General features: G+C 39.4%; 1 protein-coding gene across 2 annotated transcripts in view; it reads right to left on the bottom strand.

Moving 5' to 3' along the window:
• The window catches only part of igsf21a (immunoglobin superfamily, member 21a), a 171,816-nt gene that overhangs the window by 105,940 nt on the left and 47,695 nt on the right, over positions 1-18,181 (bottom strand). For both annotated transcript variants that reach the window (XM_070850545.1, XM_070850537.1), the window contains exon 2: positions 12,763-12,875. In XM_070850545.1, coding sequence (XP_070706646.1) covers positions 12,763-12,875 — 113 coding nt within the window. The remainder of the gene's footprint in view (positions 1-12,762; positions 12,876-18,181) is intronic.

Genomic DNA, 18,181 nt, shown 5'->3' on the forward strand with positions numbered 1-18,181 from the left:
ATAAGAAAAATGTAAAAAAAAAAAAAAAAAAAAAAGAATAACATTGCCAGACAGACCTTTTCTGTTTATGTTTATTTCCTATTTTTCTGACTTTGCAACTCACAATGAAATAAATGAACACATGTTTTAATTTACAAGGCGGTCAAGGGTCACACTGTGTCATTTGTCAATTTTTATGTATGTGCTTTTTTTTCCTCCTTGGAAGTCTTTCATCACACCGCATATCCAAATAAACAAACAAAGAAGTAAACAAGTAAATAAATATATAAAGAACCGAATAAGTAATTATTTTGTGCTCCTGAAGGACCTCACAGTGTGCTGTGTTGAGATTGAGTAGGGGCCCTTGCTAAGACTCTCCTGGCATGGAAATGACTTCCTCCTCTTATGCAAATGCCACAAAGAGACTCTGATCCACTCTTAATCGCTAAGTAATCACTTTCTTGTTTGATCCTTCTGTGACAGTAAGAATGGATTTCAATGAATCTGGTATGATTCTGGTAGGGAGATTATGAATTTTCAAAACATGTTGAAAATTGGAAGAACTACAGTAAAAAAAAAAAAAAAAGAAAAAGAGTGAAGCAGAAACAATGACTCTGCTTTAAAAAATGATAATCTTCTCTCAGATGACCATTGTTGATGAAATATGAGATCCTTCCATCTTCCTTCCATCTTTCCTTCCTCCAAAAAAGATATTACATTTCTTTACAGTGTCTGTCTGTTCCAGCATGAGCATTGCTATCGCATATAATAGTCTTATCTTAATAATTTCTGGATAAAAAACAATGAATGAAGAGACTGAAAAAGAAACATGCCATGTACACTTTGGTGATATACGATACCCTGATGCTCGCATTCACCACAAAGATGAAAAAGTGTAACGTAACTATTTGAATGTATTTAATCCTGTTGTCACGAAGAGAAAATGAGTCAGCAGGGAAAAACTAAATTATCTCATGGAGAGTCTTCTACATAATCACTTGTTGAATTACCTAATTAATTAGATACAGAGTATGCTTTTGATAGATACCTGGGGATCTCTGGGAGATGCTAACAATGTGGAGGCATCATTCACTATTAGCGGCACGGAAACAAAATATCCCATTGTCATTACAGTCTCGCCATTAGCAGCACAAGATCTCAGACGGGCACCACAATGATCAGTCCCTTTGTTGCTATTAGCATTTGTGATAAAAGGGGACTCATTTTGTAGTTTGCTGACATGAAGTGTGTAATTATCATTCCATGTATAACAGGCTGCTTATTTGCCCTAGTGGCTTCCTCAGAGGGGAAAGTTGCAGTGCAGTGATCCATATCACCTTATCTCTCATTCCCCTTGGGGCACCACATTCGGCATGGAACAGCAGGCTAATAAAGATGACAGAGGTTTGTGCCATTATTTAAAGGGACAAACCCACATCTTTTTCCCCATGAAAAGGGGACGTGCCAATATCTTTGAATTGAAATGTAAGAAAAGTGATTTCTAATGTTAAAATTTTAATTTGGCTGTCCCTTGAGGAGACTTGTCGAGAGTCTTGACGTGCTTTACATATAGAAACGGTAACCCCTAGCATTTTCATATATACACTCTGAATTAAATATTTATTTAGTTATATCATCCAGTCGAATACAACTGGGCTGAATAAAAGGGAGAGGGACAAGACAATTCATTATTCCGTACATGCTGTTTTGGTTGTGACATGACTGATGATTAACAAAATGTTTGAAAATACTCAAGCAAGAAAAATCAAGCAAAAAAAAAAGTTAAATACAGAACTATTCAAAGCGCTGAATACACAATGGTAACAGGAGCTTAGGAAAATCGTGTCTTTGCCAGCGCCTCCTTGTGCCTACTGCACATGTGCGAGAAAAGTATGGAAAATGCGCTACGATACTCATAATTGAGCTCAATGTCTTCTTGCTTTGATTGTCAAAAAAAGTCATGTCATTGAGTTGCTTAACAATAAAGCAACTATGCAAAGCAATTGACATCCAGTTTTGATTCTTAGAGAGTTGTATTAATGTAGCACCTAAAATTCTACAATGAAAAGGTACCATATTATGCAAAATGCATTTATTAATTTCTCCTCAACATAAATATATGTCCCTGGTGTACCTACAGACCGCCAAACTATTAAAAATGACCGTCCTCTCTCTTTTTCTCCTGCTCCATCTTTCAGTAAATGTGTGTGAAAACGCACTGTTTAGATTTGGTTACCTCTAATGATGTCATAAGGGGATCTGAACATGTGACGTCTTCCAGCCCTTCCGCAGGCTGACTGGTTCCGCCCACTGAAAACCTCCTGAATCCACCTTGTCGTCTGCCATCTGTTTTTTTTTCTCACCAGTTCCCAGTAACATGAAAATGTCAAAGGCAAGAGCAAAGCTTGGACAAAACAGAGTTTGCAGAAAGAAGCTGGAAACAGCTGCAGCAGTCACGTCAGGTATGAGAAAACTAACGTATTTTTGGAATGTTAGATAAAGTAAACCTGTTCGAGTGGGTCCTCCAAATACAAGTATGATGTTGAAAATGCACAGAATATGGGACCTTTAATGTAACATGTGGAAGAGCTCTCTTGTGAGATCTCGAAATAAAATTAGATTTGGTTGAGGACACAAAATTGGAGAAGACAATGACCACATCAGGAAGTAATTACCTGGGCTGCTGATTGCAAAATGTATTATCATTGAACTGCATATGGCTCGAGTGGGCAGACTTAAAACACAAATTGTTTTTTTTATCAAAAAAAAAAGAAAGCATCACATTTCGTAAAATGTAACATTCTGATGTGTAGTACGTTACCAGCTGCTGCCCAAATTACACATTTTGCTGAATAACCACATTAACACAAGCTTTTTTTTTGTGTATTGCAAGCAGAGACTAATTTGCCATTTATTTTTTAAAGATTTGTAGGGCATTTTAGAGTGTTTGGGGATTTAATGCTTTCATAGGGCACATCAGTGTAAAGTTATTCCTTCAGATGGACTCATGATCAGGGGTTGAACCCAAGTGCAGACACAAGAAGAAGGCAGGGGAATGCCCAATCAGTCCTTTTAATGATGCTACAGTGAAACAGGGAGCCTACAGAGGAAAGCAACAAACTGTACTGCCAAGTGGGGCACACTAACTAAATAACTCACTCTGCATAAGCCCTAATAGCAGACAAAAGGAAAACTAAACAGTTGTCACACTAAATGTTCTCTAAGTAGATACAAGTTATGTTCACAGTTGAAGCTGGCACACTTAAAAATAGAGGACAGTATTGCCTGTCATGTCAAGACACAGCAGCCTGAAGGTTGGCTACATACAATTTCAGGAAAAAAGGCACTGTGTACCATTGTTTAACAAGTAGGTTAATCCTCACAGGGTGCTGAATTATGGGGGATGATGGAAGCAATGTGCACATGCCCCGAGAGCCACAGCCAGCTCAGCTCCATGGACAGAGGCTGAGGAAATCCATTGGCACAGACCTTACAGCAGCCCTTCGGTCATTAGAGATCTGTCTATGGTACTTATTTTTGTTGATAAGAGGCTCTAGTAGTCCGTGCAAGGATTTATGTTTAAAGATGAATAAATAAGAATAAAATACATCACAAGCCGTATCTTATACATAACAAGGCAGAGTACAGCGCAATGCAAGTGTCATTTCTAGTTTCTGACCAGCGCAGTTATCATTTTCATGCCCGGGGCCCACAGAGTGTAAGTAGCAAATGTATATACACCCATCTGTTTGCCCGGAGGCATGTTGGTCTTAATATGACGTGTGGTCAGGTGGATTGTTGGCACATTGCTATCTTGAGGTAGAGGAACCTGATTGAGCCATTGACCAACAAAAAGCTGGTCTAAAGTCAGTGGTGCAGCATCAGCCAGGCAAACGCTCCCCTTCTGAAATACACACAGTGGGATTTAAAGCCACACAGAGGATGGAGCGAAACTGGACTGCAGGCAGAACACAATGTAGATGAGCCCTGTGGGTTTTTCGGGATAAGATGCGTCTACATAGGTGGATTCACATGTGCACTCTGCTTGTTACACCTGCCGGTGACACCCGGCTGTAAATGGGAACGGGACATGACACATTGATTTAATTCATGTTCGGCCCAAAACTCACCTATGATTAATCATGAGACTAAATACAACTCGTTTGAGACTTGTGGCCATATTACATGCAGTTTAACTGGTAAAAATGGGGTTGGACACACCTTAAATGACTTGCATCATGCACATTAGACCATGCACTATAGTTAATTTAAACAGGGCCCTCCAAGTTTTGTGGAAAACTGAGAGTTTCTCTTAAAATCATCGCAGGGCAAATGATATTAAATAAACCAATATTTTACAGACAGTTTGTACAGTCACTTAGGTGGCCCACAGTTTCTTGGACATCATCTAGGTCAATGGTTTACAAACGGGGAAAATCACCACTTCATTACATTTGATAATGGTGCCTAAGATCTAAAACTGGAAATGTTCCCCCAAAGATAACGCAAGAAATTCTAGGGAACAATATTACTTTTATTCTCTTAAAAATGTTGTCTTTGCAACCAATATTGAAATGGAAGATGATATTTTTCATAAATGGTACTTGCAGAAAGACAGACAATCAGACAGACTTATAACCGACGCTGTCCTGCATGAATAGATGTGCACGTTGTTTATTTAGGACTATACACTACAAGCTTTTGAACCTACACAATTACAACTGGGGATTTGTAAGCGGGAAGTTCGTCACCCAAAAACCCCACAGGAGTGTGCTGTGCATACACACTCGGCGAGCTCTTTTCTGTACTCACAGATTCCAGTTGCCCAGGCAACCTGTCTTGAAGATTTTAAACTTGGATTTACCATATGACGCCTCCTGTGTCTCTCCACAGTCAAGAAACAGGATTACTGGCTAGAAAAACAGTCCACTTTTCCATCGAGTGTCCACTAACATACTCCATCTTTGCCACTGCATTTGGAGGCAACATTTAACCAGAAAAAGACAACAGTAAATCCAGTGACACACAGCCCTCAGGTGATGCACTCCTATATTTCTTGGCAGACTGTGACAAGAGATAAGTCATTTGCATAGCTGTTATATTGTGCTTTGACACTGTCAACAGCTTTAATGGGATTTGTCAAAATGTGGGCCACAAGTAAATCTGAGAAACACTACCAGAGGCAATGGAAGAGTTGGTGGTATTAGAATAAGATGTGGCGCAGAGTTTGTGTGGGCACCAAGTGTCTCACTATTATCTCAAAATAACTTTCTTGCTGTAAGTTACACTGTACAGTTGTAGCCGGGCCAGTGTTTTACGTGCAGAGCTATTTTCATATTTCCAAATATAACCATCATGTTCTCCTCAAAGCAACTATGGCAGCTGGGCTGTCTCCAAACACAGCTGGCAAACATTTAAGTACACATGTACAGCACTTCTGGGCTGTTAAGATAATGGCAATATGTTGAAAGGGAAGAACTGCATGCAGCATTTGGATATGGAGGTCCAACTAAGTCCCAGTCCCTACGTCTGTCGGTAATGTGTGACCAGTGGGTGGATCAGTTTGGAACATACAATTTAAATACCATATAGAAATCCGAGTAAATACATATAAATTATTTGCTCACTGTGAAAAGTCAAGACACCAACATCCCCGAATACTCGTATTCTTGTTTGAACTTTCAGAGAGAAGAACACACTCAAGGGAGCTACTCCCAGTAACCGCATCAACAAATCTCCTTTGTAAAGACAAAACAATAAAGAGAAAAAAAAAAAAGAAAAGAAAAATAGGCTGTTTGTCAGTGCGTCCCAAAATGATCCATTAAAAATGACTGAGTCTAGTGGCAACTAGTGGTCTAGTAGCAACCTGTAGCTTGGCAACTAAAATGATGTGGTTGAATTTAGGGATAGGCAGTCATGGTAACATTAGCTGGTCTGAGATCACCATCTCATTCACTCATTCTTTAATAGATGTTTATTTTTCTGTATTCTGAACAATAAAATGAGTTTCTGGATATTTGCACCACTTTTTTCCGCTTCACTATTCACATGACATGGACACAACTTCTTTCATGCTTTTGTGGTATTGAGACTTTTTTATAGAATTGCAAAGGGTAAATGTAGTGCACTGGCTAGAGAGAAGCTATCACTTTGAAGTATTAGAAGTAAAAGAGGTAAAGTAGCCAACAGAGACTATTGACATGACACAAGACATTAACCCTGACCTCTCAACCTGATCTCCCCTTCGTAGCTTCATTTCAGTTACTTAATGCTATGAGATGTTGCAGCATAGGTTGTGAAGCTAACTATTACAGTTGTGATGCTCTGATGAGAATCTGTGGAGGCAGATGGCTTCATAAAAACTTGACAAGCTTTCAATGATATTTAGCTGATGATTGAGATTTACGACTGTCTTTGGTTATTGTCCTCTCTCGAAATTAAAAAACTATTGATTGTTTATTGCTCCAACGCGTACACCAACACATTCACATTCGAGGGGAGGGATACATGTTTTCCTAAGCTCGTCTGGGGATTTGAATGAGAACTCTTAAAATAAAAATCACTCATCTCTAACCTTCCGTCTCCATTCTTGTACTGTACAAGACTACTTATAACAAAAAAAAACTAATTTTTACATGTTGAAATTGACTGCCAGTATTTTCTGGCTGGCTCATGCTCACAATAACCCACAGAGATTATTTTGCAATTTGTTAACATGAAGAAAACAAAATGTCTCTGGGACATTCGCAATTAATATTTTCCTCTTTAGTGGTCGGTATTGCATTTTGTATTGTAAAGCCGTGCACTCATACTGCACATGGGAGCGGGGAGAGTGGTGTTCAATTCAGCAGAGAGCAGGATTATAAATACAGGTGAGTTTGAATCATAATAATGAAATGGACAGAGGTGGATACAGCTGAATGACGAGAAGAGTATGAGAGAACCAGCTCAGCTAGCAGACAGGCCAGCGGTAAATTAGGAGAGCGTCTTAGGGAAGACACTTGCGTTGGTGAGAGAGAGACGATCCCAGAAGAGTTATGTTAGGGAGGATAGAGAAATTCTGTAATGGGCAGAGTGAAGGAGGAGGGAGAAGAAGAGAGCAGAGACAGCTGACCCAGTGATTAAAATTAACCACAGTGCAGAGCAGCACTCAACAGGCAAGCTAACAGACGCCGCTGACTCTCACACACTTCCAGCAGACGTTCTTCTCCCAAACAGGCCGCACGTCACCGCCACCCCATCTAATGATCCATCATTACTATTTGATATGCAATTAAAACATAATAGACAACTTGGTGGTATTATGTACCCACAGTGCTTAATCCATGCCCTGCCAGTATTCACCACTCACTAAAAACATTCATGCGGGCTGGAGTGCAATATCCTATACACTTTAGAGTGTTTCATTTATCTGCTCTTGAAGCATTAGCTGCAGGGCTATACAACATCCATTACTGAGGACTGCTCTCACTCTCCCGCAGTCACTCCCTGGCTCTGCCCGTCTCTTAATCTTGTGCGATCTTGAGTAAACTAAAATGAGAGTCATAATAGAGGACCCAGTCCTGTGTATATTGTCGGAAGGTAACAGTAGGAGGGGAAAAAAGAAGCAGGTCTGAAAATATTTTATTTGGCATTTTTTTTACTGGTTGAAGCTACAATTGGTTAGCTGTCATGGTTTTTTTTTTTGTATCATTTCCTTGTTTCTTGTGTCCTCCACTACGTGAGTTTGATCAGAAATCAGAAAATCATCCACACGAGCCACAATGTATAGAGGGAGTAGACCTCGTAGAGTGTGCGGATTCATGACACTGGCCAGACTGAGGAGTTGAAAATGTTATTCACATTTCCGTACCTCATCAATTATGTTTCCTCTTCCCCTTTAATAGCTCAAAACATATTCAACATCATTTTATCACCATGATACTTCATGAGTTTTGCCTACGTTTTATAGAATTGCTCATCAAATGAGAATTGCTTATATATGTGATCTTGAACTGATGACACATTTCTTACGTCAGCCACAGAAAATGATACATTACTTCTGCATTACTCCTGTTCTTCTGTTTGGGGTCCCAGAGACCACAGCTTTACAACATGGTTAAATACAATGTATTTTCATAAGCAGCAATACACTCAGGGTTCAAGTTATGAGGGAGCTGGTGGGACCTGAGCTCCCATAAGGAGGGGTCTGAGCTCCCATGACAGCAGTAAAATCATACATCTGTAGGTATCGCCAGTACATTACCCGCAACCATTATCTTAATCATGGCTACTTATTTTTTCAATGTAATGAGTATTAGTCGTGTTAAACAAATAAATAGGTCAAAGAAACATGTTTCCTAAAAGAACCATATTCAGTTGTGAATAGTGTCATGACCGCACTTCACTACCAAGTATACAATAGTTGTAAGCAGTGGGCTGCTGCTGTGTGTGCATGTGTGTGTGTGTGTGTGTGTGTGTGTGTGAGAAAGTTCGGACCACATAATGAAGTCTCTCCACGTTCCCAAATCTAATTCCAAAACCAAATCAATTAAATCAATTGAATTAAATTCTGTTTTACAACAGTTTGTTTATTAATGTGCAACCTGGACGTCACTATGCCAAACGTCCTTCAGTGTGCTATGAAACAAAGGTATGATGTACATATTTGTTAATCCATAGCCTATATAACTTGAAATATTTTCTCATGTGATAACAATCTCTTATTGTCATTTACGTATTCGATCACCTCTTAAAAAATCTGCAGGCTCAGTTTGTGGCAAGAGGAAGGATTACTTTTTGAACACTTCTGTTATCTGAGGCAAATTCACAATTCTGATTATGGTTATTTCCCTTAAGATGATGATTATGGTGATTATTATTGTTGTTACTGTTGTTATCGTTGTTGTTATTATTATCATTATCGTTATTACTGTCGGTGTTATCATTTTTGTTGTTATTATTATTATCATTGTTATCGTCATTATTATTATTATTATTAGTATCATTATCGTTATTATTATTGTTATCGTTTTTGTTGTTATTATTATCATTGTTATCGTTATTATTATTGTTATCGTTTTTGTTGTTATTGTTACCGTTGTTATTACTGTTGTTGTTATCGTTATAGTTGTTATTGTTGTTATCGTAGTCGTTGTTGTTGTTGCAGACATGGACATAATGTATGAAAATTAGTGGTGGGTGGATCGATCCAAATATCGATAAATCGATACCAACGTTGTTATCGATATTGATCGATACCAATGTAATGTACGACTGTACGACTGCAGCGGTTTCATTAAAGAGGTGACCTGGCTGTGTGTCTCTAAGTGCTGCTGCTGTCACAGCGCAGAGCAGGCTCACTTTGCTCCTTCTCCCCCTTGCTTGTGTTCGATGTTGTACCGTCACGTGACTCAGCGGCGCCGGCCACCACTACCAGCCCGGCCCGGCCAGCAGCGGACATACACAGCACAGAGAGCAGGAGAATGGCAGAGAGAAAGAGGAGCGCTGTTTGGTTGTATTTTCAGGCCGAAAATGAAACAACGGCAAGTTGTACGATTTGTAAAAAGGCTGAAGATACAGCGGTAACACAACAAATTCGTACAAACACATTGTGGCGTCGGCAGGGCCGCGCAGCAAGGACTGATGGGTAGGGTTAATGTGTTTTGGGGAGAACCATAACTTAGATGGGCATTGGGTTCAATAACATGCTCTGATTTATTCTGTTATGTGGTGTTCAATAAAAAACAGTTTTCTGAAGCAGTAGAAGTTGTTATCACTTAAGAGTTCAGCCACTTCTGCTGTCAGCGACCCTGATGCTCTCTATTACATGAAAGATCATTCAAATTTAGATTGATTCACATTGATGATGCATCCACCTAAATTTTAGTATCGATATCAGTATCGGTATCGGTATCGGTGATACCGGCCCTGTATTTACTTGATATCGGATCGATATCAAATCTAGCAGTATCGCACACCACTAATGAAAATGATGAAGTGAAAATCTTACTGAAAAGGGAGGGCGTGGCTTTAAAAGAAAAACTGCCATGTCCCTCCCTCCACACACCCTTACACTCCGCTGTGAAATGATTATATTAGCAAGGTCCCTAAGAAATAACTTGTTCATGGTTAAGGGGGATAAAAGGAAATATAAAAGCTTTAATATTATAGAAGCCGTGAGGTAACTCATATCAAATCCATTACTTTTATCTCTTCAGTTTTGAATATAATGTTGTGGAGAATTTGAGTTAGTTTGGCTTGAAAGGCTCTCTAAAATAATCAGGTTTATCTTAAGTACATCCTAAGACATGCTAATTCTGACTGCAGCCCGGATGTGTTATGCATGAAAAAAATCCTCAAACAGAATACGTCAGGATCTACAGTGGCACCACAAATGAGCAGTGGCTGAAATATTCAGTTCATTCAGCCCTCTGTCTGATTGGCCAGGCTTCGATGAGATACAAGGATTCCCCAGGTGAGTATCAACCCCAGTTCCATTTGAACAGGAGGTAAAATGAGAAGTCAACAGTATTTAGTCAAAAAAAAGGCAGAGATTAAAGAAACTTTGGCAGCCTAGTGTGGATAATTGATTTATAATTTATCAACGCTTGTGCTGAGCAGTGGCCACCGGAGAGATGGGGCTGATTTCTGCTACAACCTTTTTGTTTTCCTTGTGAGAACATTTAATATGGGCAGCTGTATTCGCAGAGCGGTTATTTAAACTATGGCTATCAATAGACACCACAGAAATCTGACAGAATATAGGCAAAACAATGCTCCGCAATCCCTGCCTGATTAAATGAAATTGTCACAGCAATGAAAGTGATCTATGATACTAAGGTGAATGCGTAAAGTGCCATAAATCTCTTTTTGTCCTACCTTGAAAGGTCAGCATTTGCTAAGATGAGTCCAGAGACACTGTTTTATTTCACAATAATAAAAGTGAGAAAGCAGAAGCTACTCTAAAGACAGAGTTCCTGCCTAAGCAATAAACCGCTGCTCGCTTATTAATGAACAGTGTTCCAGCACAGGGTGGAGGGTGAAACCAAGGTGAATGTCACCATGGCGTTGTACTGCACATTCGCAATTATTAATATGATTTTTTTTTATTTCTTTATTTTTTTTTTTATCATTTGTCAAGTTTGATGCAGAATTCACCAGTAAGGACTGCATGCTGGCAAAAGGCCAGTGGATTGGGCAGTGACCCAAGATGACGAGGAGCTCAAACATGAAAACCACTGATGTTGAAATTCTAAAAAGGGAGAATAAATAAATAAATCCTGCCTTTGAAGTTCATAATTTTTTACTTTTTGTTGACAGCGGCCTCTTGTTTTGGTAGTGAACTGCTGTTGGTAATGCACCAGAGAAAAGTCTTCACTCAGGTGTTAACAGAATAATGAATTATAATATTAATTGTGTCTTCTTGGTAGAATGTTTTTAAATTCCCCTTCCTCACCACCACCCGCCATACCTGAATGCTCACTCGTCACTGTGAGTCAGTTACTAATTTGGTACTCAGTGACTTAGTGCTGCACTTCCCTAAAGTGTAGGAGATGAGGAAGAGAAAACGTTTTAGAAGGAATCGTTAAAACGGATGCCGTGCGTACTGAGATGTCCCGACTTTGAATCCAGCATGGGTCAAGCTCCAGCATTGCAGGATCTTACATTTCCCAGCACCTTCTGCCCGATCGCGTCATCAGGATTATTTTTAGGACATTGGAAAGCTTCCTCAAGAGCCAAAAATAAGTACACAAACTGTTTCACAGACTGAATAGTGCTCCTGATGATAAGAAATCTATGCTTTCCCATTTCAAGTCAGCGGAGTGCTCCTCTGAGCCACATATATTGTACAGGAAGTCAGAGGAGCACATTCTGGTGTTTGCTCATCAGCGAAGCCACCCTTGAATGCATCTGTCTGCGTGCTGTCCACTTGTTTGCTTTAGGAACCCATCAGTGTTTAGATGATATTGCAAACATCACAAATGACACAAGACTAAGCAAGAATGCATTTGTGGAATACACAAAAGGCTCGGCTGATTAATCTCAGGCTCTGCAATTTGTCTGCAGCGCATTATTCAAATCTAATCACCAGTCAGCAGCTTCACTTACAACTTGGTGAAGAGTCAAGCAAGTCAAAAGCAAGTCTGCATGGCTCTCAACAATTATCTCAGAGTTAGTTTTTATTTATTTTTTTTACTACCAAATGGACAGGCAAGGGTGTGATCGCGGCAGCTGCTCCTGCTTTCCAATTCAAGTGCTTATCAGTGACTCTTTTGAAGTGAAACAAATGCGTCCTCTGCGAACTGTAATATTTAGCGGATTTGTTTCGCAGATCTTTACTTTGACACATTTTAAAACAGTTTTATTTGGCCACATAAACTCCATCTCGGGCACACAAAGATTTTCTCCTTGTTTTTGTTTTTTTTTTCCCCTCCTCCTTCAACAGCAATCTAATTATTGGCAGCACTTAGGCAGTGTAGTACAGCAACTGGGATTTTAATAACTGTTGAGTCGCCAGCTGTGAACTATTAAGAGATGATGGTGATGACCAGCGGATTGAGAAATCAAATTCCCAAGCAACAGCCAGCGATGCCACCCATACAGCTGGCCTGAATAATAGCTTGTTTCCTAACAATTGCAGTTTGACAGTGCATGGTTGTTCTTCTATCACAGCCATAAACCCGCGATATGACTATTGGCATTGACCTCCTCAGATGCTGAACGGCTGGGAATGAAAGAAATTGATGCTCAAGAGAGCATCTAGTGCTTAATGGCTTTGAAGGTATAAACAGATTTACTCACCCTGTACCAGACAATCTCTCGAAGCCTTCCGTCAGTTTTGAAGTTACATTTGAGTGTAACAGTCTCTCCCACAACGACAGGAGGCAGCGGCTCTATGGTAACTGTCAAATATCCTAAAACAAAGACAAAAAAAAAAAAGTTTCAGTTACAGTGATAAATCAGAAAAATTCAAGCAAAGTTGTTGTTGATGTTGTGTTGTGGTTTTATTTTCTTCTCGCTGGCGTAAATGAAGGAATAAAGCAGCCTGTGAATTCACAGCGTAAAAATCATTTTAAAAAGCTCAAGACCGACCGAGTCCGCATTCTCTCACGCCATAATTCATCCGTATGCAATTACATTGCAAGCACACTCCCACATAGGGGTCAAGTATCTCTATAAATAGCGCGTCAGTGGTCGTCTCTTAAGCATTCATTTGTCAGTGACCTTCTGCGATTTCTTTAATTACTTCGGAGATTCAAACAAACAAACGTGAGTTACAGTGCAACCATGCAAGCCATATGATGATGCGCGCTGTGTATTTCATCTTCCCTGAAACAGAAAAATGAGCGAAATCTGAATGATTGTTAATAAAACATAATTGGCGAAAGACATATCAACATTGCCATGGATGTTTTCCTTCATATTTTGCTATGAAAAGTCCATTCCACCAGTTGTTTGGCCCTGAAAAACCAGCTCAGTCAATAAACCTCAGAGAGAAGCAAAGGCATTTGAACAGCACCTCAACTCTTACAATTGTGTTAGTATGTAACGTCTTATTTTTAAAGGGCTGCCACAGCTTGTGTCAAGTACAGCTCAGTCGCAACTCTATATACAATAACATGTTGATTTTCTTGGCCACTTAGAAGTGAGAGTATGTGAAGTGTCTAATTAGTACCATGCAGTACATAGTCAGGAGCTTCCCTGTTGTCAAATAATTGAAAATACTTATATTTTTCCATTAAGATTTAATAACTCAGGCTTTTTGACAGGCAGGCAGTCAGCAGCAGCAGCACACTAGCAAATCACGTGTATACAGTCGCTAATGAAAACAACAAAAGGAGCAAGTAAAGGAAAAAGCAAGTGATGGAAGAGCTGCCAAACATAAGAGCAAAGTATTCGGTGATGATAGTTAGACAGTCTTGAAGTTCAGCTTCTCAAAAAAAAAACTAAACAAGAATCCCAGATAGAGTCTTGACCTTGCTATATTATGCCTATCATTAGCTCTTCATGTAACTATCTACTGATCACAGACCTGCAGGCACAGTTCCGCTGTTCCAAAATCAAATTTACAAGGTGATAATAGTATAGCATAAGCAAAGAAGCACAGGGAGAAAATAAACACACCCAGAAACTGGAAGAGGGGAATTAAATGAAGACTGTATGAAGAACACATTCAAGTGAAGGTAATGCGTAACCTAAAATCTGGGGGAGCTTCATGAAGCGCCCAAAAATACATTTGCTGTATCTATCTAAAATATATCTAGTTTACATATAAGTGAAAGGAACATCTCTTTATGTGCTGCCATTCTGGCTAGCAGACTGAGCCAGCGATGGTGCGTGGGCTGACTGCCGCTGACAGACAGCAGCCCTCTGCCCAACATAATAGAAGTTCCAACAAATTCAGTATTTAATGAGGGAATTGTATCTTGTAAAACAGATGGATATCATAGCGGAAATATAAAACCGGGTAAAATGGGACCTCATGACCAATAATTGTGTTGGTAAAAGAACATAAACCAGTATGAAGGCATCAGTGTCTCCCAGATCTCAAGAGGTGATCACTGCAAAGGAAGAAAGACTATGCAAACTATACAAAGCTCAAACTCCAGGCAAATGTTAAATATCTGACAGACTTCTTTCTGTTTTTTTTTTTGTTTTTTTTCCAAATATGTATTTCATAATAGAACAAATTGCATAGCAATGATGAAATCACAGAAATAAAACAAACCAGTGAAAGGCTGATGAATATCTAAAACCAACACATTCTCAGAAAGTGCACTCACAGCATGCACCCTCACTGTTAATTGTACTCAGTGTAATAACTGTCTCTCTCCATCGCTGTAACCCTTTGCACTCTATTGAAAATTCCTAAATTCAAAGCTCTGACACCAAAAGTGCCTCTTCAACTCGACTGCTGAGCTTGCTTTGGTTTTTTTTTTTTTTTTTTTTAATCGAAGTTTTCTTTCAAATGTAATCTAACAAATGTATTTTTTCCTGACAAGGGCATGCAGTGTAGGCACGCCCTGTGGGACGCCTTTGACCAGAGGAGCATGGCTTAACTGCTACATTGGTGGAAACCATTTACAATTTGTAACCAGCGCCTGTCATACCAAATTATATCGATGTTTCTCCAGTCATGACCAAGTAGCAAACAGTATTTTATTTCTCTTTCTGTGTATATCTGTTTGAAAGTGAGCCCACAATCTTAACAGAGGCTCTTCTTAAGTGATGTACTAGCATTAAAAAACATATTTCCATCAAATACAAATACAGTCTTAGTATCATTTACAATAATAACAATAAAATGTACTATTAAATAATACTTTGGGCATATCACCAAGCTCTAAGCTACTGAACTGATGACAGAGAATTTTTCTATCGGCCTGACATCTTTCAAAAAAACAACCTGCTGTCTTCACGATCCCCACTATGTGTGTCCCAATGCATACTGACAGTTTTATGTTAAATGGCATTCATTTCCACAGCAGCCACAGACTTTATAGGTAATTAAAATGAAAAAAAATGTCAGTTTAAGTTTTTACTGCTTGAGGGGTTTGTATCAAAGTCAAATTACACGACACACATGACACAACATGGGTTGATTAAAGAATAAGCTGAAAAGCTGAAAAGTAACTGTGCACTGTCAAAGTTGAAATAGCAAAGTATAGCACACAACATGACTGTTTCCTTCACCTTTGACAAACCAATGAGACTCCTGAGAACAATTTGCTCTGGCTATTAGTGACACACTCCCCAGTGAGCTTCTGCTACCACGTGGATGCGGTACATGTTCACCATGAGTCATCATAATATCTTATTTATTATTAGTAAGTCACTCACATACTCATCCATTCATTCGCTCCATCTTTTTAACCTGTGTGGCCCTTTGTGTCTATCAGATAATATCTACAGACATCACACTGAACCAGGGAAATTCAGTCATCTCTCTGAAATACTGCTGAAGTGAGCATGTTATTTCCTTGTTAGGTTCTAGTAAGAACATTGTACGGAGACCGTTTATCCTTTGCGAGACCTTCTACGCAAGAATCTGTGTCTGCATACTACGTACGCCAAGCTCTGTTGCTCACAACAAAAAGGTTCAGTTAGAACCCGAGTGTAGAATAAAATTTGAGTGAACAATTCAGAAGCATACATAGCAGACTAAATGTACAACAAATGAAAAAGTGCACACAGTGGACTTCTCAGACTCCAAAACAGCTGTGAATTCGTGTGGCACCGTGAAGTACAAGCAGTGAATAATCACCAGCTAAGTGCGAGACAAAGACATGTCACTGCAGAAATTCAGTGTTACTCGCCTTTAAAAAAGATCTCGAGTATCTGCATTGGTAGACACAGATCAGCATGTCTCTTGTGTCAGTGCACCTAGATATGCTTATTAAAGAATCTTAATTTAATCAGCAGGCTGAAGAGATCTTCTCTCTAGAGTCAAATTGAATGGATAAACCTTTCCGGAGACTGCATGTCATTAACACAGAGCTGATGCTCTTAGAGAAAATCCTAACCACTTACTGCGAACCCACAAGAGGAGCAGCCTGGCCTTGTAAATGTCTCCCTGTGAGTTTTTCAGAGAGGTGGCGGAAATGCATATTACAAGAAAAAGAAAGAGAGAGGAAAAAAAAAAAAAAAGTCCACTGATTCTGTGGAACACAGTGTTAGTCACTCACCGGGGGATAAACATGTGCCCGCCTTTAAGGAGAGGACACATTCAGTTACAGGTTGTAAAATGTTCCTTCCTGTGCTCTCCACTGTGTGCATTTGCTTTATATAATTACATTTGGATTAAAATAATTATATGAACATAGCAAGTAATTATGGCACATTATTCAGTCAATATAAACAATACAGTACAAGAAGCTAGTGGTCTTCGTGTGTGGTTGTAGGGATTAATTGTGAACAATTCATTGACGATGTGGTACAGAGGAAAATCGCCAAAGACAGGAAAATGCTCTGGAGCGTGTGGGGAGGGATGAGGAATTTTTAAAAGAGCAAATTACATGGGTTATGCACTCGTGCCAGGGAAGTTCACATTTCAAATAATCCCTACGAGAAACTGGAACGGTTGCAGGCTGCACATACCAAGACATGAGGGCATAATTCCCACGCAATTCAATATCCATCGAATGCCATCCAAATGACTTCATAAATTAGACACATTTTATTTGCCAATTCTCTTTTGAAAGTGTTCCAACGAAGCAATATCTCTTGTTATGCTTGATGCCCTTGTTAAAAGAGGGGCTAATGTGGGCCACATTCACGCAGCGAAAAACTCCGGTGTTAATTCAACTCTGAGCATAAAAATCAACACTGTGCAAGTGTTTGTGGAAGTCATCACCCATCAGAGATAATTCAACACTTGTGATCATTTAGACAGCTGCCCCGGAGCTGTATCAGCGCTGAGTGGACACACAAGTCTCCAATCAGTCCTTGTCAACGGAAAACTGGGAAAAAAAAAAATCAACATTTAATCTACCGTGCAGGCTCCGGCAGGTTATTTGTCTCTTCAACCAACAGAGATTCTCCTTTAATTAAATGTAAAGCATACAGAACGATTCTTCTGCCGTTTGGCATAATTTCTTTTGTTTGTTATCATTCCAACGTATTTAAATGATTACAATAGAAAAACAACAACACTGGTGCTTTTCTTTTTTGCTGAAAGCTCCGCTAAGACGAGCAAAACCCAACAGCTGGAAGTTAGTCTGATGCCTTTAATACACATGTTGCACAGACTGTATGTAACACTGCAAGTGATTCTTGAGTAAAAAGAAAAAAAAAAAACAGTCCATTAATCATCAATTATTATCAGCAGTGTTATTAGTTTTGGTTGTTTTTACTAAAAATTGGATGTAAGTAGAAAAAAAGTGCTTGAATCCACAATATGCACTCATGTATATATCCTTTGAATAGATGGCATTTTGAGCCTTTTGAGGAAATATGACTTAAGTGTCAGGGTGGATATATCCAGTAAGCCCTAACAAGTTATGTCTGGCACCGAGAACACCTCCGGTTCAGCTGAGCTTAAATTCAACCGACAGAGAGACTTGCATTCTGTTTTCATGCTAGCGCTGCACAGTATCGATCCTTCCTGTGTTGTATGCCGCGCATTCGAAAGAAGCTCCTGGTATATTCATGTAACGCTCACAGCCACCTGCTCATAAGCTTCTTCTGCGTGAATCAGACCCTCTGCGAGGCCGATGTTACC

Source organism: Pempheris klunzingeri, chromosome 2, assembly GCF_042242105.1.
Source record: "Pempheris klunzingeri isolate RE-2024b chromosome 2, fPemKlu1.hap1, whole genome shotgun sequence".
In the NCBI taxonomy this organism is placed as follows: Eukaryota; Metazoa; Chordata; class Actinopteri; order Acropomatiformes; family Pempheridae; genus Pempheris; species Pempheris klunzingeri.